At 54.6% G+C, this 25,129-nt stretch overlaps 1 protein-coding gene and 1 long non-coding RNA gene across 5 annotated transcripts; one reads left to right on the top strand and one right to left on the bottom strand.

The window, feature by feature from the left end:
- The first annotated feature begins 284 nt into the window (after positions 1-284).
- Positions 285-3,859, top strand: LOC140616365 (uncharacterized). Of its 2 annotated transcripts, none has more exons than XR_012016883.1 (5): positions 285-988; positions 1,198-1,534; positions 2,230-2,297; positions 2,729-2,824; positions 3,126-3,859. It is a non-coding gene; the product is annotated as an uncharacterized lncRNA (long non-coding RNA). The 2 variants fall into 2 exon arrangements; XR_012016882.1 differs by having other exon boundaries at positions 285-1,009.
- On the bottom strand, positions 1,918-24,414 carry ING5 (inhibitor of growth family member 5). 3 transcript variants are annotated; one of them, XM_072797083.1, is made up of 8 exons: positions 24,299-24,414; positions 22,057-22,128; positions 19,061-19,227; positions 18,500-18,611; positions 18,234-18,327; positions 7,087-7,222; positions 6,910-6,971; positions 1,918-5,193 (listed from the first exon to the last, which is right to left on the bottom strand). In XM_072797083.1, the coding sequence occupies exons 1-8, from the start codon at positions 24,333-24,335 to the stop codon at positions 5,151-5,153; spliced, it is 723 nt and encodes a 240-aa protein (XP_072653184.1). In that variant the 5' UTR covers positions 24,336-24,414; the 3' UTR covers positions 1,918-5,150. The 3 variants fall into 3 exon arrangements, with proteins under 3 accessions (XP_072653184.1, XP_072653187.1, XP_072653185.1); XM_072797086.1 differs by lacking the exon at positions 24,299-24,414 and adding an exon at positions 22,896-23,450; XM_072797084.1 differs by lacking the exon at positions 1,918-5,193 and adding an exon at positions 5,311-6,722.
- Positions 24,415-25,129: the final 715 nt, after the last annotated feature.

Below are 25,129 nucleotides of genomic sequence, written 5' to 3'. Positions count from 1 at the left end.
GCCCCGCCCCCGCCCCGCCCCGCCCCCAGCCCTGCAGGCCGCAGGGGCGCCCCCCAGCCGGCCCCCCGCGCCCGCTCTCCCGCGCCCCCAAGGGCCGGCCCTGCCGTGGCCGCTCTGACTGCCCCTTTCCTCGCCTGCTCCAGGGCTTATCCCCGGAACTCGGCTCCCCAGGGGCCTCTGGCTCCTCCCCGCCCAAGGCCCCCCCCTGCCCTGCCCTGCCCTGCCCTGCCCTGCCCTGCCCTGCCCCTGCCCCACCACAGGGCAGACAGCCCGGCGGGGAGCGCACGCAGCACAGGCTGGGCCGCAGACCCGCGAGGTCAGCCGCCGCCTGAGCTAAGGTCCAGGCCCGGGACCCCACTCCCAGGCGGGAGGCAGAGGCGTGCCCTTTGACCTGTGGTCTGTGGGGCCTGCAGGGCCCAGGGCCCTGAGGAAGACAAAGGCAGGACCCGATGGGTGTTCCTGGAGCATCACCCCAGGAATGGCTCCCAGCCTCATCACATGCCCTCGGGGGAGCCGCCGCAGGACGGCCTGGAGGTCCCGGCGGGGTGGGTCCCAGCTCCACAGGACCCCCCCTTCCCTGAGCTCGGCAACACCTGCTCCCCACCTTGCGGGGCTTCCTGCGACCATCACCACCTCAGAGCCCCCGCCTTTCCAGCCAGCGCTCTCCCTTAAGCTGTTACCCTAACTAACCCAGTTTCTGCTTTCCTGGTGCAGCACCTGGCTCATCTCGGCCCCCCGGCTCCCAGCCGTGCTGCTGAGGCATCTCTGGAGCCTGTCGGGCTCGTCCAGTTACGGACGCAAACAGCGAGGCAGCCGGGGAGGCCGCTCTGGGGGTGAGATAGCGAAGACGCCTGGGCCAGGGGCGGAGGCCGACCGCGGAGGCGCCCTGCGGACTTTGCCAAACAGAACAAACAGATCCTAGCAGTCTTGCAGATTGGCAGAGAGAACCACCACTTGCCACGTCAGTGACTGCCTGCCGTGTGCCAAGGTGTGCGCATTGCTCTTGCAGGTGTGTCACCGGGGTCATCACGCTACACCCTCACAACCTGCCCCCCTCCTGTTCACGTGTGCTAAGTACTTCACCACTGTATCTTCCCATCGGGGATGCACTTTGCCTTTGGATTGCCATCCTGGCAAGGGAGAGGATGTTCCAGACTCCTACCTGGCCCTCCTACCTTATCAGCCCCTGCCCCACAGGTCAGCGTGGAGTCCATGTGGGCATCCTGCCAGTTGTCATGCCTGTTTCAATGGCACATTCAGACGGGGGACCTGTGGCCGCACACTGACAAGCATTACCTGGCACTTGATCATGGTCGGCCCTCCTGGACGAGTAGTCCAGGGGCACCGCGGACCTCTGGGACTTGGTAAGCCCTCAGAACCAGTGAAGATTACACCGGTGGTGTTTCCTGGGCAGTCACCCCAACAAACGGCTGCAGGTACCCCTGGAGTGCCAAGGTTGGGACTCCGTGGATGTGCAGGCCCTCCCTCCAGCGAGGATGCTGGGTCTGTGAATTGGTTTTCAACTGGAAAACAGGTGAGATGCTGGGCCCCTCGATTGTGGTGACCACGTTGGGCTTTAGGACCCTGACCGTTAGCACTCCTCAAGGAAAAATGTCCTAAGGACTATTTGGCTCCAAAGGTCTGATGCCTAGTCAGACCCCGGAGGGCACACCTTCTGTTCCAGGGAAGGCACCTAATGTCTATAAAACAACCCCAAGTGCTCTCCCCTGACATTTCCTGTGAGCTCCTGACGCCACGGTGCAGCTCAGGCCACCGGGGGCCCCAAGCTCGCAGAGGCCAGGGTCCTGCCCAGGCCGCCCTGCTCTCACTTGCTGCACGCCCGCGCAGGCGGTACTTAACGCCTCTGGCCACAGCGCTGACGTTTTATCGTGTCCCAGAACATTTCATTCTCAAACGTTTGTTCCAAAAAATACTTTATTTATTAAACAATATATCCATAATCTATAAGGTGATCCAAAAATACAGATATACATCTTTACATTATTTAATAAAAAGATTTACAATAGTATCTTTCCTTTACAAAGGGAACATAGATAATTCCTTGAAAATAAAATGTAACATTCGTGTTAAAGCTGCATTATCTTTTTGGATGAAATGTGGTAAAAATGAACACCACAAAATACATTTGTAGAAAGAAAGAAACTTCATAGAACTCTCTCCTAATGAGAACATTTTTCTTAGACTTCCTGTTTCTGAAACTCCTCTTAGCACAGGGAACAAGGACCAGTCACGGCTCACTAACAATTGAGGAAAACCTTCCATGTCCAAGGCGCACGGTAAGGGTCCAAACTGTGGCTATGGCCACACGAGGAAGGTGCTCTTCGGACAGCGCTCTGGCTCGAAGCCGTCCCTGCCAAGGGCCCCCAGCTCCAGAACAGGAGGCAGAGGGCCACGTGGCCCCTGCGATGGGCCCGGAGTGTACCTGGCCATCGTCCCCACGCACGCCAGCAAACCCCTCCATTACTGCGCGCACGGCTGTGTCTCGCGCGGCTGCTGCCCTGCGCGGACCAGAAGCCACCAGGTTCCTGTGGTCACGGCCAGTCTCCTCTCACGCCCGCCTGCCCGGGGACCCCAGGCTGCACCGTGAGGACAGTCTCATGGGCCTTGGCTCAGGGTCTGCACCCCACCAGCAGCTCCACCAGCACAGCCAGGGACGTGGGGGATCAGTTGAACTACTTTTCTAAGTGCAGCATGTGTTCTCCTACAGGAAGCGAGAGGCTCTCCGTCAAACCGCCGACCGCTACCCTAGCACGGAGAACAGGAACACGCCGAGCCCCCTGCGCAAGGCGCTCCTTCCCTACAGGTAAACCCGGCAGCCAACGAGGGCCCACACCCTCGGCTCAGCTATGGCTGCAAGGGGGACCTCTGGGGCCAGCCCGGACCCCCCTCTACCCAAGGAACAGGGCTCTGCAGCCGCCCGGGGCACACCTGGTGCCTGGCAGGCAGACGGGGGCGGGTGGGAATCACCCCCGGACGCAGGCGGCCGGGTCTCAGGGAGCACCCCGTGCGTGGCGCCAGCCATCCCTGCGGGGCTAGAGCTAGGCCGGGGGCAGGACATCTTTCCCAAGCAAGCAGCCGTCCCCGCGTGTCGCTCTGACTTGCAGACAGCATCCACAGGCAGGGAGGGCAGCTGGTCGGCGCCGCAGCCCAAACGGCCTCACAGGGAAAGGATCTTCCTACTCGGCCCGCGCCGTGCCCTCTCCAAAGCACGACTTTACCGACAAAGTAAACGCTAGAAACAGGTAGGCACAGAAACCTGAAAAGGAAAGGTGGGCCCCTGGGCTGTTACACGGTCACGGAAGAACACAGGCTCCGCGGGGATGCCGCCCGTCCCTGCCAAGGAGCGAGGCCTGGAAGCCAGGTGCTGCCCGAGCCCGCCCATGCCCCGCACCTCCTCAGTCACCAGCTGTGCTGGGAGGTGTTGAAGATGCAGGGCAGCATCAAGCGGGCCTCCCAAGAAGCATCGCAAACCGTGTATTGCTGTGCTCTCCACAAAAACTGGTAAGAGAGTGAAGAAAACACTTTTCCTCAATTTATTCCCCACAATCTTTAAACACCTGTGTTAACAAAGAGCTAAGTTACTAAGTACAAACGAGCCTGGTTTTCAGTGGCAGTGAGACCGAGGTGCTGGTGGCGGCCGGCGCTCCTCCGGGCCCCCGGCCCTTCTCTCTGCACGGCAGGAAGGCGTCAGGCCCGCGACAGAAAGGGCTGCCCTCTCCGAACCGACTCCCCTGCCGCCACCTGGAGGCAAGGCCTGCTCCTGGCGCGCTCGGGAAGGACAGCAGGACGGCACAGCTGCTGGCGCAGGCTGACCCGCCAACAAACAGGCGCAGGCACCAGCCAGGCCCCCGCCGCCCTCTGCCGCCCCAGGTAATGTCCCAGCTGTCCTTGACCGACAGGAGCTGGTCGGCGAGGGGCGGCCCATCCAGGATGCAGCCCCCAGGCGCCCCTGTGCCCGGAGAAACATCAGAGAACAGGAGAAGCGTGCGGGGAAGCAGACCACTGGAGGCGCGTTCCAGAGGCCTCCTCAGAAAGGGACCAGGTTCCTCTTCATTGGGAAATTCTGCATCGCCACCCTACCTCCTGGACTTCTCTTCCTGGCTTGAGAACAGAAACAGGTTTCCCTCGTTCCTCGGGACTCCCTGGACTCCTCTACATGTAGGCTGAGGGTCTGAGAGTCCGGAACGCTCCCAGGAGTCCCGCTACGCACCATCACAAATGGATCTCAACACACCAAATGTATGCGATGTCCCCCAACTATTACCTAAAACACGGTTCAAAATTGATTCAGTGAATGCATATTAAACAAAACACACTGTGGTTTCCTAGCTTCATTCCAGAACTGCCGTGGCACGAGAAATTCACAAATCGCATCACATAATTGTCGTCCCCGTGGACACAAGCTGCTGAGCGGTGTGTGACAGGACAGGTTTAAAATCAGCTCTTACTGGACTGGACGCACTTCACGTACACACAGACCCACTATCTTCATGCTATTACGATAATTTCATCTTCACAGTAAAAACGTGGGGAATTCCCAGAGAAACGGAGCATCAGCCGGCTGTCACACGGCTCCTGCGGGCGGGTCACGGCAATGACCGCCCGGGGGGGCTACTGAAGAGCCGTTTACTCCAGAAGGTAAAACCCTCACGGAGGGAACTGGGAGTCCGGACGGAAAAGGCAGTGCACAGTGGAGCGGAGCCCCCTCCCCCAGGGAGCGCCCGTCCTCCCGGGCAGGCCGCAGGCTCCGGCGGGCGCAGAGCTCGGACGCGGAAGATGCCCTCCAGCAAGGCCTCGCGGGGACAGATGTGCGCATGGGGGAGCCGGGGGGCAGCCCCAGGACGCCCTCGCCCCGGCTGCGGAGGGGCAGCTCGGCGTGCCTGCCACGCTCGGCGCGGGGCCTGTACAAAGTCTGAAGGGTGAAGTCACTGCGGCAAGTCCCCGGGAGATCGCTCCTCGTGCAAACAGGGCTCAGACGATTCTTGTTTGTTTTAGGAAGCATCCAGAATTACAACTGGCCACTGAGTTTTTAAATATTGTTTGAAACAAGGTAGTTTTAAAACGAAGAGAAAATATTGCAACACGAAGACGGAATACGTTAACTCGCTCTTCTGCTCTGAGCACCAGCCTTATTTCTTCTTCCTCCTCTCCTGAACGCAGCGTGGACAGAACCTGGGGAGAGAGGAACAGTGAGCAGCCGTGTGTGCGCAGACGCCCCGGCCCACCTGCCCGGGCGCCCTGGGGGGCCCGTGACCGTGCCAGGGGACAGCGCGCACTGCACACGGCCCTCCCGTTGGGAGCCCCCAGGGGAACCCCCAGCAAGTCCCCCTCACCAGCACATGTTCTGAGCTGACCATCAATGAGCGACACTGTTCCTATGCATGAACGCTCCTCGCGATCAAGTTACTTGGTCCCCTGTGTGCTCACGCGGTCGCCAGCGATGGAAGTGGAGGCCAGGCCGCACCCACAGTGGCGCCGGCAGACCAGAGGTGCTGGCGCCCGAGCCCGGAGGCCGGCCAGCAGGAGCCCCGGAGACCGCATGGTCGGCAAGTGCTCCCTGGTGGCCCGGGGCAAGCGGGGTCAGCGTCTCAGGCACTCCCGGACCCTGGCAGCTGGCAGTGACCCTAGGGTACGTTCCAGCTGCCCTCCAGCTCCGCCCTCCTAGCTCCCGATGCAGGAGGCCCGGAGGCAGCTGATGCGCACGTGACGGCGCCCACCCAGGCCCCGGCCGCCGCTCCGCGTCTGGTCCGTGCCAGTGAGCGAGCACTGAGCGCGCCGCCGCTGCCCGGAGGAAGCAAAGCTCCCCCAGCGCACATGCTCACATGCAGGCTCATGCCGCAAGAACATGTCAGAGCTGGAATCTTACTTAACAGGGAAGAAGCCTGACACACTGTGTTTCTAGAAAGACCCCAGAGAAACACGGAGTTAGATAGCAGGGGTGGGGCCTCCCTGGCTTCCCCGGCCCTGCTGGTCCTGCCCCGCTCCTGGCCCACGGTGGGTGGACCCCATCTACACGGCCCTCCCAAGAACAAAATGACTTTCTGTCGCCTACCGACTCTTCCGCCCAGGAGTTCCACAAACAGCCCAAACCCATGTCCAAACTCAAGTCAAATCTCCCCGCCTTGTGCCCCACCACAAGCCACACCTGCCCCCGGCTGGGCCAGCAGCCCCCCGCTCAGGTGCCCGGACCCAGCTGCAGGGCACTGTCAGGGGCGCGTCCCATCACTGCCCGGACTCCCAGAGGTGACCCAGTGTCAGGACCACATGTGGCTGCCGGACCCGTGAGCGCCCCCTCTGCCGTCACCCACGGACTGTCCTCCAGGGGTTTCTCATCTCCTCCGTCCACACGCACATGCAAACACGGAAAACCAAATTCCCGAGATTTCATTTCAGGACGTATGTCCATCTTAACCACAGGAAAATAAAACCTGGTTTTTATTTAAACAAAATCTCAAGAAAACACAAAACCTGCTACTGCCACTGAATCCAAGGCTCAGGAACAGAAGGTGCTCAAGTGCTCTGCACACCAACTACGCAGAAGCCCCGCAGCAGGTCCCCGGCCTGTGCCCAGGTGTGGACTTGTCCTAATGCTCATGCTCTTCACCTTTTCCCAAAATTTCTCCAGAGAAAAGAGCTCCTCATCTCACGCTTCTATTTAAGAGTATCGCTGCCTCAATAGGAGGAGTCAGAACAGCGGTTCTCTAGAAGAATAAGGCTAGCATCATAAGAGGCTGCACGCAGGTGAGGTGGGCAGCAGATGCCCCTCCACGGGCTCAGCCCCAGGAACCAGGAGTGCTGCACCCGCAGTGCCCGAGGCCGCAGCCCAGGCCTGAAGGGACCAGCGCGCAGGACACCCTGCAGGCAGGAAGCGCAGCGCCCCATACTCACCATTTTCCTTTGGGTTTTGTGGTCAGATCCACACAGGCGAAGTGAAACCACTCAATAGGACACTGCAGGGCAGAGGGGAGAGCCGCAGTGAGGACGGACGTGGACGGCAACACACCCCACCCCGTCCCCGCGGGGGCAGTGCCTCAACCCAGGCCTGTGCCCAGTGCCCACACTCACGTCCGGGTTGTCACAGCCTATCATCTCCCCGTAGGACACCTGGTGGCACAGGCAGTAGGTGGGCTCATTTGGGTCCACAGGCATGTCCAGCACATCAGAGGGATGTACAGACAGGATGGTGTCGGTGAACTCTGACCTGCAGGGAAACCACAGCTGTGAGCAGCAGGGGGTGGGGGGGGTACAACAAGATGCGGTGCAGAGGCACCCCAGAGGCACCCCAGAGGGTGGATGGGAAGCACTCACCACGCGGCACTGGGGTTTGGTCCCACTCTGGGGACAGGAACCCATTCCCATCTCGTCCCTCCCTCTGGACAGGACCTACTCCCGCGGCTCCACGCCCACTCCCCCAGGCCCGCCCCCCCAGCGTCTCAGGGGCCCTGTCCCCCGGGGCAGCCACAGACCCCTCACCAGCTGCCAGGGGACGACACTTGAGAACCCTGGACCCCAACCCAAGCTGGTCTGGTCGCATACCCAGTATACGTGCTCACGCACCTGCACCCCAAGACCTGGAAGCCACCAGATACCTGCCCCATTCCTGGAGCTGTTCGTCCTGGAAGCCCCCTCCCACTCCCCAGCCGCCCACCTGCCAGTGGGCCACTTCTGACCACATGCCGTCACCCCGCCCTCCCCGTGACGTGGGCCTGTTGCTGTCCCCTCCCCACAGACCCCTAGGTCACTAACCCGCGGCCCAGCCCATGCCTCCCTCCATGTGGGCTGCCCCCAGCCCTGCAGCCAAGCAGGTGGGAGGGCGCACGGTGTTCGCCGTGTCACAGCGGGCAGGGCTGTGGCGTCACTCTTCCATGATTCAGGAGCCAGCTGCAGGGGAACGTCGACACTGTGCTCCAATCAGCCAAGAAAGGAAACCCTCCCTACCTCACCCTCCAGAACCAAGAGCACACGTGTAATTCCAAACACAACTATGGGGAAACACACCGGGTTCACGCCGAGAACTTGGAGGGGAGGCTAAGAAACCCAGCAGGCCGCAACCATCACGCCGGTGACAGCCGCAACCATCACGCCAGTGACAAGCCTGCTTCTCCCATGCGGCCCGTCTAGAAACACTGTCTCCCCGCCATCAGACGCCCAGGCTCAGCCACACGCCACCAGGCCGCCGGCCCCGTGGGGCACCCCTCCACTCCACACTGCCCCCCAGGGTACCCCCCAGCTGTCCTCTGTGGGAGCACCCTCTGCCCGGGGTGAGTGTTGCCCACTGGACTAAGCAATGCCCCTGAAGGCCCCAGATTCTGGGGGAGCCTCTTGCCTCTACAGGCGAGCTGCTCTCGTCTCTGGGAACACACAGGACTTGCTCTTTTTATCTGAAATCTGCCCGCATCACAGACGTACGCTGCTCCATCCGCACACTCGCAGGCCGCGGGCTCCCCTCCGGCCTACGACGGGGTTTGCTCCGTTTTCTGCCAAACCTACGGAGAGTGCATCTCGCCCCCGCTGGCCCGCATCCTGCCCATCGGGGGCTCTCCTCCCTGGGACTCACCTGGACGATCAACCAACCTGCCGCGGGGTCCCCCACAGATGCACGCAGGTGCGCGCCCTCCGGGTGCCGACCACGCTTCAGCCGCTCTGCGGGCTCCGCTCGCGAAGCTTCACACAATGTTCACACCGCGAGCTGACACCTGACCTGAGCGCCCGTCCCCGGGCTCAAGGCACCAGCCCACCGCAGGGAGGCCTCAGGGTGGCCCTCGGGCACTTCTCCAGTCTCCCCTGGGGCGCTCTGGGGCAGAGTGTGGAAGGGGGCCCAGGAGGTCCCAGGAAGGCCTTCCCCGCTTGCCTGGCAGGTTGCAGCCCCCACGTCCACTGCCCTGGCCACCACGCTCCGGCCCTACGGGGCGCAGGCCGAGTTCCCCGGACACCGGGCATCCCTCACCCTGAGCAGTGCCAGGGGCCACCCGTGCCTCAAACTCCCGATGTGATTCCCAAGCACAAGCTGGAACCGGACGTCCGGGCAGGCCCCGCGCCTTCACGCTCCCCTCACATCAGCGAGCCCGTCTGGCCTGTGCCAGCATCCGTACGACAGGCAGTGACAGCACTGCCGCTCGGGGGCACCGCGCAGAAGGGCCAGGTCCGGCCCGACCTGCCGAGGTGCTCTGCAAACATCCCCCCCGACATCCCCCTTCTCAGCCGCGGCCAGCCCGACAGGAAGGCTGGGGAAGCAGCGGCCGAGCCATCCACCTCCTCAGGGCCGTCAGACAGCGGTCAGCGACGCGCACCCCGGCCCGGCTGCGTCCGGGAGAGCCGCGTGCCCGGCCGCCTCAGCGTGGGCACGTAGCCGGCGACAAGCCGTGCGGGTCACTGGGCAGCCTGAGGCACGGCCTGGGGCACGCGCCTCCGGGAGGCTCCAACCCCACCGAGAGCCGGGCCGCCTTCCCTGCAGGCGAAGCCCTGCTGACGAGGCCAATGAGGCCGCCTGCTGTCTCCAGAAACTACCGGGCCTTTGGGGTCTCATCAGCGAGGGGCGGGCCGACTAGAACCTCCTGCGCCAAGTCAGGAACACAAGCCCCGTCAGCTGTTAAGACCACATTTTAAAGACACTGGAGAGCTGTGGACGACAAGGGCCAGATGTGCGACTGCCGAGGGGGGCCCGTAGCCACGCCTGGGCTTAGCCGAGGGCCAGCGGCCCTCTCGGGGCCACCCCGAGCCAGCATGGCCACAGACACCAGGGCAGCAGCGACCCCACAGCCCATCCACTGAACCCGGGGGCTGTTTGGAGGCTGCAGAGGCTGAGCACGGGTCCTTGCCGTGTTCTCGGGGAGGCGGCCTGCCTCCGGCCTAGCCAGCCTCCTCCTCCTGACCTGCGCCAACCGAGAAACTGTGCAGGCAGGACACGAGAAAGGAAAGCCAAGCGCCACCAGAGCACTGACCAGCCACACAGGCCGCCTTCCGGGAAGAAAAAGAAACCGTGCGTTCTCATCAGGAACTGGGGAGGGCCTTTGACGCAGAAGGGACTGGGCCCGGGAACAGGGCCCCCAGCCTCCCTGCTGCAGTTTGCCTGGACCAAAAGCAAAATAAATGCCTCCTGGGCAGGGAGCTCACCCCGTGTGTTCCTCTTACCTCCAAACTGAGATGCTAAAAGCTATAGGACGAGAAAGGAGCAGGAAAACCTGGCTAAAACCCCGAGAGGCTGGCTAGCAGGAGCAGAGGCAGCAATGACCTGCAGTGAAAATCCGCAGACGCGAGCTTTAAGTAGCTGTTGCAGGAAAAATACGAGTAAGATGAATGCAAATATAGGCCCTTTTCAGAAAGGAACTAAAATCTACAAAAAAAGGAATCCAGTGGATAATCTAGAACAGAAAACGACAACATACGAAGCACCACACCATCGGTCTCCTCCCTGTGTAACTGCTCCCAGTGGCCACCACGGCACGGGCCCAGCAGCCCTGTGCACAGCAGGTCCCGCGGCCCCGCGGCCAACACCTCGCCAACCAGCTCTAGCAGGTGCACCCACGGGACCAGGTGTCTCCAGTCAGAGATCAAGCAAATCCCCCGAGGAAACAAGGAAGCGCGCCACGCACGTGTTTAGTAAAGATGTACTCGCCAGGTTTCCCATCTCGTCAACAAAATCAAAAGTCTGGGGGGATCCCTGGGTGGCGCAGTGGTTTGGTGCCTGCCTTTGGCCCAGGGCGCGATCCTGGAGACCCGGGATCGAATCCCACGTCAGGCTCCCGGTGCATGGAGCCTGCTTCTCCCTCTGCCTGTGTCTCTGCCTCTCTCTCTCTCTCTCTCTGTGACTATCATAAATAAATTAAAAAAAAAAAAAAAAAAAGAATTTAAAAAAAAAAAAGTCTGGGAAACGCTAGGAGACAAAACAGTCCAGGTTCTTCAAAAGGAAAGTTGTGGAAAAAGAAAGGGATGGAGAAAAACTCACACATGAAGGATTTATGGAGCTTATCTAAAAGAGAAAAGAAAAAAATACTCACTTCTGACCACACAGCACAACAGGCACGACTGGCCCTCCCGCTGTGAACCAACCAGAAAACGACACAGCACGTGGCGCAGCTGTTCCCAGACGTTGGAAGAGGCGGCAGGCGGCAGGACTGCCACCCTCAGAGAAGGTAAACAAAGTGGGCCCTGCCATCACCTCAGCTTCCCACGCTCCAGGTCACCAGCAGGAACACCAGACACACCACGGGTGTCCAGAAATGAGGGAAAGGCCTCAAGTTCCAGGAGAGAGAGGCTTCTGGAATCTGGTGGCAAGGTGCCAGAAAGGAAGAAGGTAAAGTGGATGTGCTCCAAAAATCTGCAAAGGCATCCCTTTGAGGTTTTCACAAAAACTAAGCTGTGCACAGGGTGAGAACCCATGAGTCCAGGCAGAGAATGCAGGGGAGCTAGGAGCGAACTGCCACAGCTCACATGCACATGCCATAACATTTCCGCTCCACCTGGCCAGCATGGCGAGGCCTCAATCAGTTCAAAAGGTGTCCCGAGGAGAACCCAGAAGGGTTACACCGTGGGTTACACCGTAACAGTACAACTTAACTAACCTTAGAGAAAGGCTACCCTAACCTAGGGGTTGGCACGATACAGCCTGCAGTTAACTGGATGTTTTTTTTTTTTAAAAAAAAACAAAAAAAAAAAACTTTTATTCATTTGAGAGAGGGAGAGAGAACACAAGCGAGGAGGAGGGGCAAAGGAAGAGGGAGAAGCAGACTTCCCACTGAGCCGGGAACCTGACATGGGGCTGGATACCAGGACCCTGAGATCATGACCTGAGCCAAAGGCAGACACTTAACCAACTCAACCACTCAGGGCCCCTAACTGGATGTTTCTGTAAATAAAGTTTTTTTTTTTTAATTTTTCTTTTAAATTTATTTATGATAGTCACAGAGAGAGAGAGAGAGAGAGAGAGAGAGGCAGAGAGATAGGCAGAGGGAGAAGCAGGCTCCATGCACCGGGAGCCCGACGTGGGATTCAATCCCGGGTCTCCAGGATCGCGCCCTGGGCCAAAGGCAGGCGCTAAACCGCTGCGCCACCCAGGGATCCCTGTAAATGAAGTTTTATTGAAACAGCCACATCATACATCACACAGCTACATATTTTCTGTGGATGTTTTTGATTTAAAAAAAAAAAAAAAAAACAGAATTGAGTGGTCACAACAAAGACATTATGGCCTCTTCCAAGCCAAAAATATTCACTATCACGCCCTCTTAGAAAAAACTTTTTTTTTACAAAGGTTAAAAACAAGCCTGCGAGGACACCTGAGTGGCTCAGTCAGTTAAGCGACTGCCTTCGGCTCAGATCACGATCTCAGGGTCTTAGGATCCAGTCCCGCATCACATCAGGGTCCCTGCTCAGCAGGGGGTCTGCTTCTCCCTTTCCCTCTGCTCTTCCTCCCTGCTTGTGTTCCCTCTCTCTCAAATAAAAAATCCTAAAAGGTGTGTGGGGGAGTGTCCCTGGGTGGCTCAGCAGTTGGGCGCCTACCTTTGGCCCAGGACGTGATCCTGGTGTCCTGGGATCGAGTCCCACATCGGGCTCCCTGCATGGAGCCTGCTTCTCCCTCTGCCTGTGTCTCTGCCTGTGTGTATGTGTGTCTCTCTCATGAATAAATAAATAAAATATTTTTTTTAAAAAAAGGTAGGGGGGACCTCCAAAATATCAAATTGATCCACGGATAACTAAAGTACTGAACAAAAATTAGAAAATAAAAAAAGTTCGGATGCCTGGGTGGCTCAGCAGTTAAGCATCTGCCTTTGGCTCAGGGTGTGATCCTGGAATCCTGGGATCAAGTCCTGCACTGGGCTCCCTGCATGGAGCCTGCTTTTCCCTCTGCCTATGTCTCTGCCTCTCTTGCTGTGTCTCTCATGAATAAATAAATAAAAATCTTAAAAAAAAAAAAATCAACATCCGTTAAATGAAGACAACAAATCCAGATAGTCAACAATATAACATTCATAATGACTAACATCCAAAAAAAATTACTAGATATGTGAAGAAGCAAGAAAATATGACTTAAACCATGAGAAAAATCAGCCAGTAGAAACAGACCCGCCAAACTATTCAAACTGTGTATGTTAAATATGTAAAGCTTTTTCCATGTCAACCATACCTTAATAAATGGTTTTTTTAAGAAAGAAAGACACATACTTGGAAATAAATAGATTCAGAAAAGATGATCTTTCAAAAGCTACTATAAACATTTATGTTCAAAGACATAAAAAAAATAAAAATGTGGGCTCTGGGTGGCTCAGGGGTTGAGTGTCTGCCTTTGGCTCAGATAGTAATCCTGGGGTCCTGGGATCAAGTCCCATATCAGGATCCCCTGCTTCTCCCTCTGCCTCTCTGGGTCTCTCATGAATAAATAAAATATTTCAAAAAATATATATATAAATGTAATATAAGTAGAAAGTAAAATTAGATAGATAGATAGATAGAACTTCCTTACAAGAGAATCTCTTATGTGGAATATTCACTAAAGAAAACTACAAAGAAAAAAGACTTGGAAATAAAGTAATAGAAACTATCCAAACAGAAACACAGAAAGAAAACCACTGACCAAAAAAATGAGCACAGCCTCAGTGAACTTTGGGAAAATAGCAAGCTAACATACATGTAATTGGAGTCCCAGGGATGCCTGGGTGGCTCAGCAGTTGAGCACCTGCCTTTAGCTCAGGGCGTGATCCTGGGGTCCTGGGATCAAGTACCACATCGGGCTCTCTGCATGGAGCCTGCTTCTCCTGTCTCTGACTATGTCTCTGTATCTCCTGTGAATGAATAAATAAAATCTTAAAAAAAAAAAAAAAAAAAAAAACTGGACCCCCATAAAAAAGATAAAAAAGAGAGCAAAATAAAAACTATTTGAAAAATGTCTGAAAATGTTCTTTTTTTTTTTTTTTTTTTTTTTAAATCACAAGAGATACAGAGAGAGAGGCAGAGACACAGGCAGAGGGAGAAGCAGGCTCCCTGTGGGGAGCCCGGTGGAGGACTCGATCCCAGGACCCTGGGGTCATGACCCAAGTCAAAGGCAGACGCTCAACCACTGAGCCACCCAGGTGCCCGGAAAATTCTCCAAGTTTGATACAAACAACAAACTAACACTCCAAAAGGCTTAATGAGCTCCAAGCAAAATACACACAAAAAATACACACCAGGACAAATTACAATTAAGTTGTTAAAAGTCAAATTGCTGAATGGAAATCTCAGAAGCAACAAAAATAAATAAAGCCACTTATATAGAAAAAAATCAAAGGTAAGTTCTTATCACTAATTTCTCATCAGAATCAATTCAAGATGGAAGACAACACGACAACATTTTTAGTGCTGGGAGAAAAAAGTCAACCTAAAATTCTATATCCAACAAAAATACCCTTCAAGGGATCCCTGGGTGGCTCAGTGGTTTAGTGCCTGCCTTCGGCCCAGATCGTGATCGTGGTGTCCTGGGATCGAGTCCCACATTGGGCTCTTTGTGTGGAGTCTGCTTCTCCTTCTGTCTATGTCTCTGTCTCTCTCTCTGTGTCTCTTGTGAATAAATAAATAAAATCTTAAAAGAAAAAAAATACCCTTCAAAAAAGGAGATAAAATGGACATTTTCAGAGAATAAGTTTTGAGAAAATTCATCACCATGAGGAGATGTGCAATGTAAAACAATTTTAAAGGAAGTTCTTTAGGCAGGAGAGAAATGGCACCGGATGGAAATCTGCATCTACATAAAGAAATAAAAGCAGTGGAAATGGTACGTATGTGGAGTGACAATAAAACTCCTCATGTTTGAAAATCTGTTTAATATAATAAATGATTTAGACTTAAAATAATTACAATATGTTGTGAGGCTTATATTATGTGTAGAATTAAGACTTCTGACAAGAGCACCAAAGGACAAGAAGAAAAATACTTGTGGGGCAGCCCGGGTGGCTCAGCGGTTTAGCACCACCTTCAGCCCAGGGTGTGATCCTGGAGGCCTGGGATCGAGTCCCACGTCGGGCTCCCTGGCATGGAGCCTGCTTCTCCCTCTGCCTGTGTCTCTGCCTCTCTCTCTCTCTCTCTGTGTGTGTGTCTCTCATGAACAAATAAATAAAAATCTTAAAAAAAAAAAATACTTGTGGCCGGTTCTTACATTAAACATAAAGTAACATAATATTATTTGAAGTCCACTGTGTTAAGTTAATGAACAGTCTTTAAAAATGGAATATAAAAAAAAAAAATTCCAAAAAATACTTGATTAATCTAAAAGAAGACACTAAGAGATGACACGATGACACAGGCAACTCACAGCAAGAGGATAAATTCAAATCCAATCATATTCAGTAATTATGCTATATCTGAGTACTCTAAATATTGCAGTGAAAGGGCAGAGACTGTCAGATTAGATAAAAAAGCAAGACTCAATTTTGCTGACCTCAAGAAACCCACTCTAAATACAAACACATAAATATGTTGAAAGTAGAAGAATGAAACAGGAAAAAGATACACATGCAAAAACTCACAAGACAACTGGAGTGACTATCGTATATCAGACCAAGTAGACTTCCAAACAAAGACCATTATAAGGAATAAATAAAAGAAAAAATTTCGTAACAATGAAGGTGTCAAGGTATTTTTAGAAAACCCTAAATGTGTATGTATCAACAAATAACAGAGCTTTTAAATGCGTAAAGCAAAAACTGACAGAAAGGAAAAATAGACAAATCCATAGTTAGAGTTGGAGATTTCAACACTCTTCCCTTAGTAATTTATGAATCAAGTAAACAGAATACAAGTAAGGACACAGAAGATCAACAAAACTACCAACCAAGCTGTCTGACTGACACCTGCAGAACACTCCACCAAAAGCAGCAAAACATGACATTCTTTTCAAGGGTATAGAGAACATACAAAAAGACAGGACCATAAACCATAACACATGTCTATTCAATTTCAGAGAATATTTATTACATGATGTTCTCTGATCATAGCAGAATTAATTTAAAAATTGAAATCTGAAAAGTTATCTGGAAAATCCCAAATTATCCAGAAGCTGAGAACATACATCTATATAAGCTATGAGTCCAAGAAAATCACCAAGGAAATTTTAAAAGATTTTGAATGGAACAAAAATAAAAATACCGCATATCCAAATTTGTGGGATATGCTAAAATAGTAATTAGATTCAACATTAGAAGAAAATTTATAGCTTTAAATACTTATACCAAAAAAAAAAGTAAAGTATGAAAATCATCGATCTAAGCTACTTCCCTAAAAGGCAGAAAAAGAAAAGCAAAATAAATTCAAGCAGTGGGAAGGAAAAAATAAAATGAGCAGTAATAGGGGCGCCTGGGTGGTTTAGTCAGTTAAGCATCTGACACTTGATTTCAGCTCACATCACAATCTCAGAGTCACAAGATTGAGCCCGGTATTGGGCTCTGCACTGGGCGTGGAGCCTGCTTAAGATTCTCTCTCCAGGGATCCCTGGGTGGCTCAGGGGTTGAGCATCGCCTTCAGCTCAGGGGATGATCCTGGAGACCCGGGATCGAGTCCCACATCAGGCTCCCTGCATGGAGCCTGCTTCTCCCTCTGCCTGTGTCTCTGCCTCTCTCTCTCTCTGTTTCTCTCATGAATAAGTAAAATCTGTAAAAAAAAATTTAAAAAAAAAAAGATTCTCTCTCCCTTGCCCTCTGTCCCTCCCCCCTAAAAATAAATGAGCAGAAATCAGTGAAAGAGAAAAACATAAGAGAAAAAATATAAAAACCAATAAAACCAAACTCTAATTCTCTGTAAAGATCAAGATGAGAGAAGACAAATTATCAACATCAGGTCTAAAAAGAGGAATCATCAGTACAGATCCTTCAACAGAAAGACAATCACGTAATATCATGAAGAACTTGATATCAATAAATCTGACTTATATAAAACTACCAATTCCTTGAAAGACACAGATTACCAAAACTGACTCAAGAAGAAACAGAAAGGCTGAATAGTCCTATAACTTAAAAAAAAAAAAAAACTGAATACAGCATTAAACCATAAACTTAAAATAAGATTTTATGGTATGTGAATTATTCCTTAATAAAGTTAAATTTAAAGATAAAAAGAGAAAGAGCAAGATTCAACTACAGTGTCAAGACATGCACATGTTGGGGACTAAACGTCAAAGAATGGAAATAGGACATAGTCTGGGTCATGTTTACTTGGGGCAGAGGAAGGAGGTTGTGATTCCAACAGGGCACATGAAGTGCTTCTGGCTGCAGTCAATGACAGACGAGGATGTGCCGCAGAGCAATTCATTAAACTACAAGTCTGTTCTGCATTTGTACACTGCAAGCTGGCATTTGGGGTTTCTCTTAAAAGTTTAAACACCAGGCTTAAGAACCAAAACTCCCCTTTTTTGTCAAGAACTGACTGTGAGACGCCTAGGGGGCTCAGCAGTTGAGTGTCTGCCTTTGGCTCAGGGCATGACCCTGGGGTCCTGGGATGGAGCCTGCTTTTCCTTCTGCCTGTGTCTCTGCCCCTCTCTCTCGCGCGCGCTCTCTCTCTCTCTCTCTCTCCCATGAACAAACAAAACTAAAATAAAGTATAAATAAAATAATAAAATTAAAACAAAACAAAATAAAATAAACTGACTCTCAGATCTCCCCGTCAAAACCACCTTCCACAGAAGCCACCGGGTGCTTACTGTTTTCTCTGTACTCTAAAAATCACTTCTGAAAAAAATAAAAATTACTTCCATGAAGAGACACAAGAGTTTGGGGGTGGGGGTAGCAGGTAGGAGAAAGCTTTAAATGAAATATTCTGAAGTTCAAGGTAAATGACACAAATATTTAATAAATGCAGTCATGCAACTTGGTAACAAATATATCCAAAATATATATTTATACATAAAACAATGAATAGCTATCTATTTAGCTACTAAAGCATGGCTTAGCCTGAACTGTCAATAAATACAGTGTCGCTTAAAAGGCAGGACACACAGTGGCTAAGGCGTGGATTGTGGAATCAGACCGCCCAGGGCAAAGCCAGCTCCTCCGCACCTGGGGCGGGTCCCTCTCCCTGGGAGCCCTGGGGAGCTGGAACCGGCACTGGGAAAGCACGCAGAACTACACCCACCGCAGGCATGCAGGAGCCACTTCCTCGCTGTTAGCTGCCACTGGTGTTTCTAGATGCTACGGAAATACTAATGCTAAGTGATCTTTGGGGAGAAAGAGACAAAGAAAAGAGCCTCTCACCCTCCTTTATGCTTCTTTTTCTTTGGAGTATCTTCCTCTGAGGTCCTCCTGCCACGACCCCGAGAGCCCCTTTTTTCTTTCTGAGCTCGACCTTCTGAAAGACAACAAACATCCCAATTCTCTTCACCCCAATTCTCTTCACATTCTAATGCAGGATGAAAGTCACTCAAATATATTTACCGAATATTCCTAACATATTCATCACCAAAATTCTTCAAAACTCCATAGATGACAGTATCAAAATAAAGAAAAATTAACAGATTTACTTTTTAAACCTCGTCCTCCAGAGCTTTCAAAGTCACTGCCCTCCATCTTGTCCTTCAGATCCGCTTCGAAGCGTGCCAGGTCTGCATCCAGCCTTCGAATGTGTTTATCCACCTGTGCAAAAGGATGCTCACAAGTCTTACTTAAAAATGAGAGCAAGACACCTCAAGAATCACAAACACACTGGAAATCAACCAGGAAGCCCTTTCTTGCCCTTTAACTGGGTTTTTAATTAAGAAAACTCCTAAAAGGGATGCCTGGGTGGTTCAGCAGTTGAGCATCTGTCTTCAGCTCAGGGCATGATCCTGGGGTCCTGGGATGAAACATCGGGCTCCCCAGAGGGAGCCTGACTCTCTCTGTGTGTCTCTCATGAATAAATAAATAAAGTTTAAAATTATATAAGACACCCCAATGCCTGCTTCCTCCAGAAGCATCCCTCTATCAAAGCCTAACCCCCTCCACTTCAAATACACCATTTCTGAGCAGCTGGTCCCTTCCCGCGTGACAGGGAGGAGCCCGGGCCCTCAGCTGTCCCCCGGCCCCCCAGCCCCCTACCTCCTCACCATCTCATAGGTCTGCATGGCCAGCTGCACCTTATCATCACTGTACTCCTTACACTTGCTGTAGGCACTCTGGATCTTCTGCAGGTGCTCCACGCGCTGGTCTGGAGAAAGCGTCTTCACAGTAGATATATACTCTGCAGCGAGGATGTCGATCTCTGCCTTCTTATCTGATAGAGAAATGAGGGAAAAGCTAATCCCTGTAAGAGATTCCACGATAACAAGTGAAGCTCAACAATGCCAAGTTGCAGCAAAGAAGGGGCTGACTGAACTCTGAAACACCACTGGTGGGAGCATGGTGGCACAGCCATCGCACAACCCAGGATGTTGCGGAGTATAACTGCAGTCAGAGAGTAAGCATTGTGACCTCTCCAACTCCCAATGGTCCCTGTTTGAATAACAAATTTCATGCTCACCTTAGCTACAACAACCCGGCTTTTAAGTACACACCCTAGATTTAGGATACATATGGAAACACGTTCATAAGTGCAGAGACCATGAAATGAGCCAAATGAGCAATCTACCGTAAAACACACCAAGAAGCTGTGGTCCATTCACACAGCAAAACACTACCCAGCACCAAGCAACACAACTACTATTATACATAGCAATGTGGATTAATCCCATAAAAGGTGGCACTGAGACAGAAAAGCAAGACACAAAGGACAACATGCTCTGAGATTCCATTGATACTAAGGGCGGACACATACAACTGTGAACTCTCTGGTTTAGGGAGGTGAGAACATGTGTTGCAGGTGGAAACTCAGGGTGGAAGTGCCCGGGGGAGGGTCACAGAGGGCCCCAGGCACCACAGGCTCCATCCTCCGTCTAGGGAGAAGTTTGCAAAGTCAGATTTTTTTTTTTTTTAATTTTTATTTATTTATGATAGTCACACAGAGAGAGAGAGAGAGGCAGAGACACAGGCAGAGGGAGAAGCAGGCTCCATGCACCGGGAGCCCGACGTGGGACTCAATTCCCGGTCTCCAGGATCATGCCCTGGGCCAAAGGCAGGCGCTAAACCGCTGCGCCACCCAGGGATCCCCCAAAGTCAGATTTTTGTTAGGCAATTTATAAACATACATGCTTACTCCTGAACGGAAACACGGAAACACTGTATTGCATAACAAAAGAATTCTCTGTGTTTGCTACTCAGAAACCACAGCTATTCTGATCTTACAAAACATGTGCCAGGCACAATGACTGGAAAATCACTCATAACCAAGCACATCACCATGATACATGAAGCCACGGGGACAAAGAGCAGCCCAGAAGCTGCTAAACAGGAGAGAAAGATCTCCCATATATAAAGGATGAGAAATCCAAACACCATCTGATTTCTCCCGGGCATCACAGAATCTGGCAGTGCCTTCCACATGTGGAAGGAAGATGACGGTCAATCTGGAATTCTATACCCAGCTAAACTGTTCATCCAGGAGGAGACCAGGACAAGCATGTTTTCACACGTACAGGATCTTAAGAAAGCTACTTTCCCATGTACCCTTTTTTCAGGAAACTACTGGAAAAAAGGATCCAATAAGACAAGGGAGCACATCAAGAGAAAGGATGTTTACAACACAGGAATCGGGGTCCTGCACCAAAGATGAGCAGAGGCAGGGCCTGTGCCACAGCCTGAGAAACAACCAGCTCAGACAAGACCCACAAGACTGGAGTCTCCAGGAGAAAGGTCTGAGTGTAGAGAGCAAACCTGGAACGGGCAGATAACCTGTGCAGCAGACACAATGAAAATGTGGAACGTGTACAGAATGTGGAAAACAAAGCGATTATGAACTCCGAGAAAAATACAGGTATTCAAGAGAGGTCACATCAGCATAGCCCGTGATGCGTCCCAGCTGCAAACCACATCCACGGAGTCCTGAAGGAAACTCCATCCCTGGGATGCCCGGGTGGCTCAGCAGTGAGCCTCTGCCTTTGGCCTAGGGCATGACCCCGGGGTCCTGGGATCGAGTCCCACATTGGGCTCCCCACAGGGAGCCTGCTTCTCCCTCTGCCTGTTGTCTCTGCCTCTCTCTCTCTATCATGAATAAATAAAATTAAAAAAAAAAAAATAACAAAGGAAACACCATCCCTGATCTACCGCAGATTCAGATTCTAAGCCACAATACCAGGAGGGGCGGGAGGAGGCGGGAAGCAAACCTTCATGTTCCACGATAACAGAAAAAAGCCCAAAGCAAAAGGGAAACAAAGTAAGAAACAGCAGCAAAAATAGGATGTTTAGGGATCCCTGGGTGGCGCAGCGGTTTGGCGCCTGCCTTTGGCCCAGGGTGTGATCCTGGAGACCCGGGATCGAATCCCACATCGGGCTCCCGGTGCATGGAGCCTGCTTCTCCCTCTGCCTGTGTCTCTGCCCCCCTCTCTCTCTCTCTCTCTCTCTCTGTGACTATCATAAATAAATAAAAAAATAAATAAAAATTAAAAAAAAAAATAGGATGTTTAGAAACCGAGAGCTAAATACCAGGAGGTCGCAAAGTGCTCTCTGTTTAAACTATCTGTATGTAGTTCCAAACCAGAAAACCTTTTAAAAGGAAGGGAAAGGGGGATCCCTAGGTGGCTCAGCAGTTTAGCGCCTGCCTTTGGCCCAGGGCGCGATCCTGGAGTCCCGGGATCGAGTCCCGCATCAGGCTCCTTGCATGGAGCCTGCTTCTCCCTCCTCCTGTGTCTCTGCCTCTCTCTATGTCTATCATAAACAAATAAATAACTCTTTAAAACTAAATAAATAAATAAAAATAAAAGGAAGAGAAAGTAATGAGGAACGGATGATGGTCGTAAAGATGCTACAGGGAGATGTGCTAAAACCTAAGAAATGAAGTCTAATTTTAAAGTGTCAGCACTCCCCATTAGACGCTACACAATGCCCAATGCCGAAGGCCAGGCTCCAGCCCCACTGCCCTGGAAGACCAGGGCCACCCCCAATATCCTGGTGCCAACTCTCCCCAGCTGTCAGAGCCTACCAGGGGCTGCGCTACAAGGCCTGCACCTACCTTCTGTCCTCTGGTCCAGCTCTCGCATAAGCTGGAAGTTCCTCTGAAGTTCACACGGAAGGTTCTCAATGCCTGAAACAAAGAGACGTGTACTTGTCAGTAGCGGGACAAAAGCCGCCTTGCAGACTTTACATATAAAGTCAACAAATAATAATCTGACTTCATTTTCTGTTTCTGCTAGGATTCAGGGAACAGAAGGATTAACGTATATTTTGTGGATGATGAGTACGATACTGGTGAGACCGACAGGCTTGAGGGGCTGTCAGAGCTGGAAACGTGAGAGGACTTACCCGAGAGCTGCAAGCAGAAGCAGGGAAGGTGACCCATGTGACTCTTCCACCCCACACTCCCAGCCAGTCCTCCCCTCTCGATACCCCAGCAAAATCCTGGGGTCTGTTGGGTCTTTGCCCCGCTTGAGCCTGACACCCGCTGCATGGGGTGGCACAGGCAGTGCCGTGTGGCAGACTCCATGCCTGGTCGGACATGGTCTCTCTAAGCTACGCAACACAGTGGGCGGTGGCCACGCAGCAGCTGGGCACTGCAGTGGGGCTGCTCTGCTCCAGGCACTGAACTTCTCATTTGCTCAAGGTTAATTAATTTCCAGTGAAACAGACCAGGCTGGACCGCACCCTGGAGGACCTCTCCCTGCCCTGTTTTGCCCACTGCACTGCCCTTCTCCTGCTCCAGGCCAACCTCCCAGCCCGCCTGCGTAGCCTTGATGGGCGCGACCTGGGCTCCTGTGCGCGGGGCCAACCCCCTCTACTGTCCCCAGTTGCCATCAATCATTATAGAGCAAAATCTAGTTTTCCAAGGCTACCGCTTAAAGGTGCCCAGCTCACCGGGAGAACGGCACAAAGTCCCTCCACGAGGCGCCTCCAGGCTGGGCGCAGACCTCCCTGTTCTGTCCTACCCTGGGCTCTGTGGGACAGTGCCACCTCGGCTCTCTCACAACCTGCTGGGCTCCTTCATGGAGCTTAATCTGCTGTGATTAAAAAAATCAGTTTGCCTCCTTTGAAAGTTAAGTTCCAGGAAAATGAGGCTCGAGGCTACTTTCACGGCACACAGCAGGCGCTCAAAGATCAAGCCGCACCTCCAGTCTGAGCCTCGGCACAGGTGCCCCGTGCAGGATGGAATCACCTGGGGGGCAGGTACCGACAGGGCCGGGCAAGCCCCAGTGCTCCCCGCAGACAGCTCAGCGCAGCGCTTCTGTCGCGGTGACACGGGCGCGTCCCCTCCGGGCTCGGGTTGGGCTGGGCGACCACCCTGGGGGCAGGGGCTCCCTCCCTGTCCTGTCCGCGGCTGCAGGAGCGGGTCCCGAGCGGCCGGTACCGATGACCGACGGCCCTGTCTGTACTCCACGTCCTCCCCGAGCAGTACAGCGCTGCAGCGCACCCGGCCCGCCCCACCCCGGGGCCGACCCCAGCCAGGGCCGGGCCGGCAGGGACCAGGGCGTGACCCGACGGGCTCCTTGGCCGCTGCGGCCTGCACCGCCCTCGCGAGGCCAGGGAGGAACCCATCCGCGCAGGAGCTGTCCGGCGGCTCCAGGCCGAGCTGCACGACTGCGGCGGGCGCAGGACGCCCGCAGGGACCCCCAGGTCCGCCCGCGCTGAGCCTCCCCGCCCGGTGACACCCGGCCCAGCCCCGCAAGCGCCCTCCCCACGCCGCGCGGCACAGGCGCACCCCGGGGGCTTCCGCGCACCACGGTCGCCCCCAAGTCCCCGGGCCGGAGTCCCCGACCCCGACCCCGAGCCCCCAGGCCCGGCCCCGCGTCCGAGGGGGGCGGGGCTCGACCACCTGCCCCGGACCGCGCCGCGGGGGCGGGGCCGGGCCAGCGGAGGAGGCCGGGAAGGGCGGGGCGGGGCCGGGAGCCGGGCGGGGCCGGGACGGCGGAGGGCGGAGAGGGCGGGGCGGCCGCTGCGGCCGGGGGCGGGGCCTGGGCCGGGGCGGGGGCGGGGCCTGGTCACGCGAGCCCCGCCCCGCGCCCGCCGGCCCCGCCCCTCCGTGACGCACCTGGAATTGGCGCGGCCGTGACGGTGGGACCCCGCGCCGCGCCCCCCGCGCGCACCTCCTCGCGGCCCCGCCCCGCCCGCGCGCGCCCCCGCCGCCCTCGCCGCCGCCGGCCCGCCCCTGCCCCCCCGCGCGCCCTCGGGGTCCGCGCGCGGCGCCTGGTGCCCGCGGGGCGCGGCTGGCGGGGGGGCTCGGGGCGCGGGCGCCGGGCCCGAGGGCCGCGAGGGGCGCTTACTGTCCAGGTAGTGCTCCAAGTACATGGCGGTCGCCATCTTCGTCCGCGGCCGCGCTCCGGGTCTGCGCGGGCGGGCGGCGCCGCGAGGGGCGGAGGCGGGGCCGGCGCGCTCACTATTAATGAAGCTCGGGCGCTGATTGGCCCTCTGGCGGGGCGGGCCGCCGTCGGGACACGCCCCCGGACTTCCGGCCGCCGGGCTGCGCGCGATGTCGCGCGGGCGCGGGGCGCGGGGCCTGCGGGTCGGCGGGGCGCCCTCGGCCCCTCGCCGCGCGGCCTCCGGCCCTGCCCGCGGGCCCCGGAGCCCCGCCCCGCCCCGCTCCCCCGGCAGCTGCTCCGGCGGCGAGCGCGGTCCCGGGCGGCCGGCGGGCGGCGCACGTGCGGGCGCAGGTGCAGGTGCCGGCGCAGGTGCAGGCGGCCCGGGGCGCGGGGCCGGGGCCTCCCGGGCGCCTCCCCCGCCCGGCGCGCCCCGGCCGTGCCGTCGCCGCTTCCTCGGTGCAGACGCGTGTGTAGACGGGGAGCCCGTTCGTGAGCTCCCCCAAGCCCGCCAAATACCAACACATGGAGACCCCGCTTTGCCGACATTGCGGTCCCTGAAAACCCCAGTCTCCTTGGGAGCCGGCGATGCCCGACCCCGGACCCAGGCCCGTCGACTCGGCGTCCGCCCGGGTCCCGGGGCTCGGGCAGGTGCACAGGTGCCCACGGCGCGCCCCGCCCTCGGCCCAAGCCTGCTGTTTTCCTTGGCTCCATAGACTTTAGAAATAGAGCAGTTCCAGGTTCACAGGGAAATCGAGAAACGGGGATCCGAATACCCCAGACACGCGCGCGGGCCCA

Source organism: Canis lupus, chromosome 24, assembly GCF_048164855.1.
Source record: "Canis lupus baileyi chromosome 24, mCanLup2.hap1, whole genome shotgun sequence".
In the NCBI taxonomy this organism is placed as follows: Eukaryota; Metazoa; Chordata; class Mammalia; order Carnivora; family Canidae; genus Canis; species Canis lupus.
The sequence above is the reverse complement of the archived record's forward strand: the minus strand, read 5'-3'. Positions and strand labels throughout refer to the sequence as shown.

Excerpts from the sequence above, each read along its gene's own strand:
- ING5 (XM_072797083.1), bottom strand. The coding sequence starts at position 24,335 with ATGGCGACCGCCATGTACTTGGAGCACTACCTGGACA. Across the intron at positions 19,228-22,056 it reads GCTGGACCAGAGGACAGAAG|ATAAGAAGGCAGAGATCGAC; the intron begins GTAGGTGCAGGC and ends TTTCTCTATCAG. Across the intron at positions 7,223-18,233 it reads AAAAAGAAGCATAAAGGAGG|GTCAGAGTTCACCGACACCA; the intron begins GTGAGAGGCTCT and ends GTTTCCCTGCAG.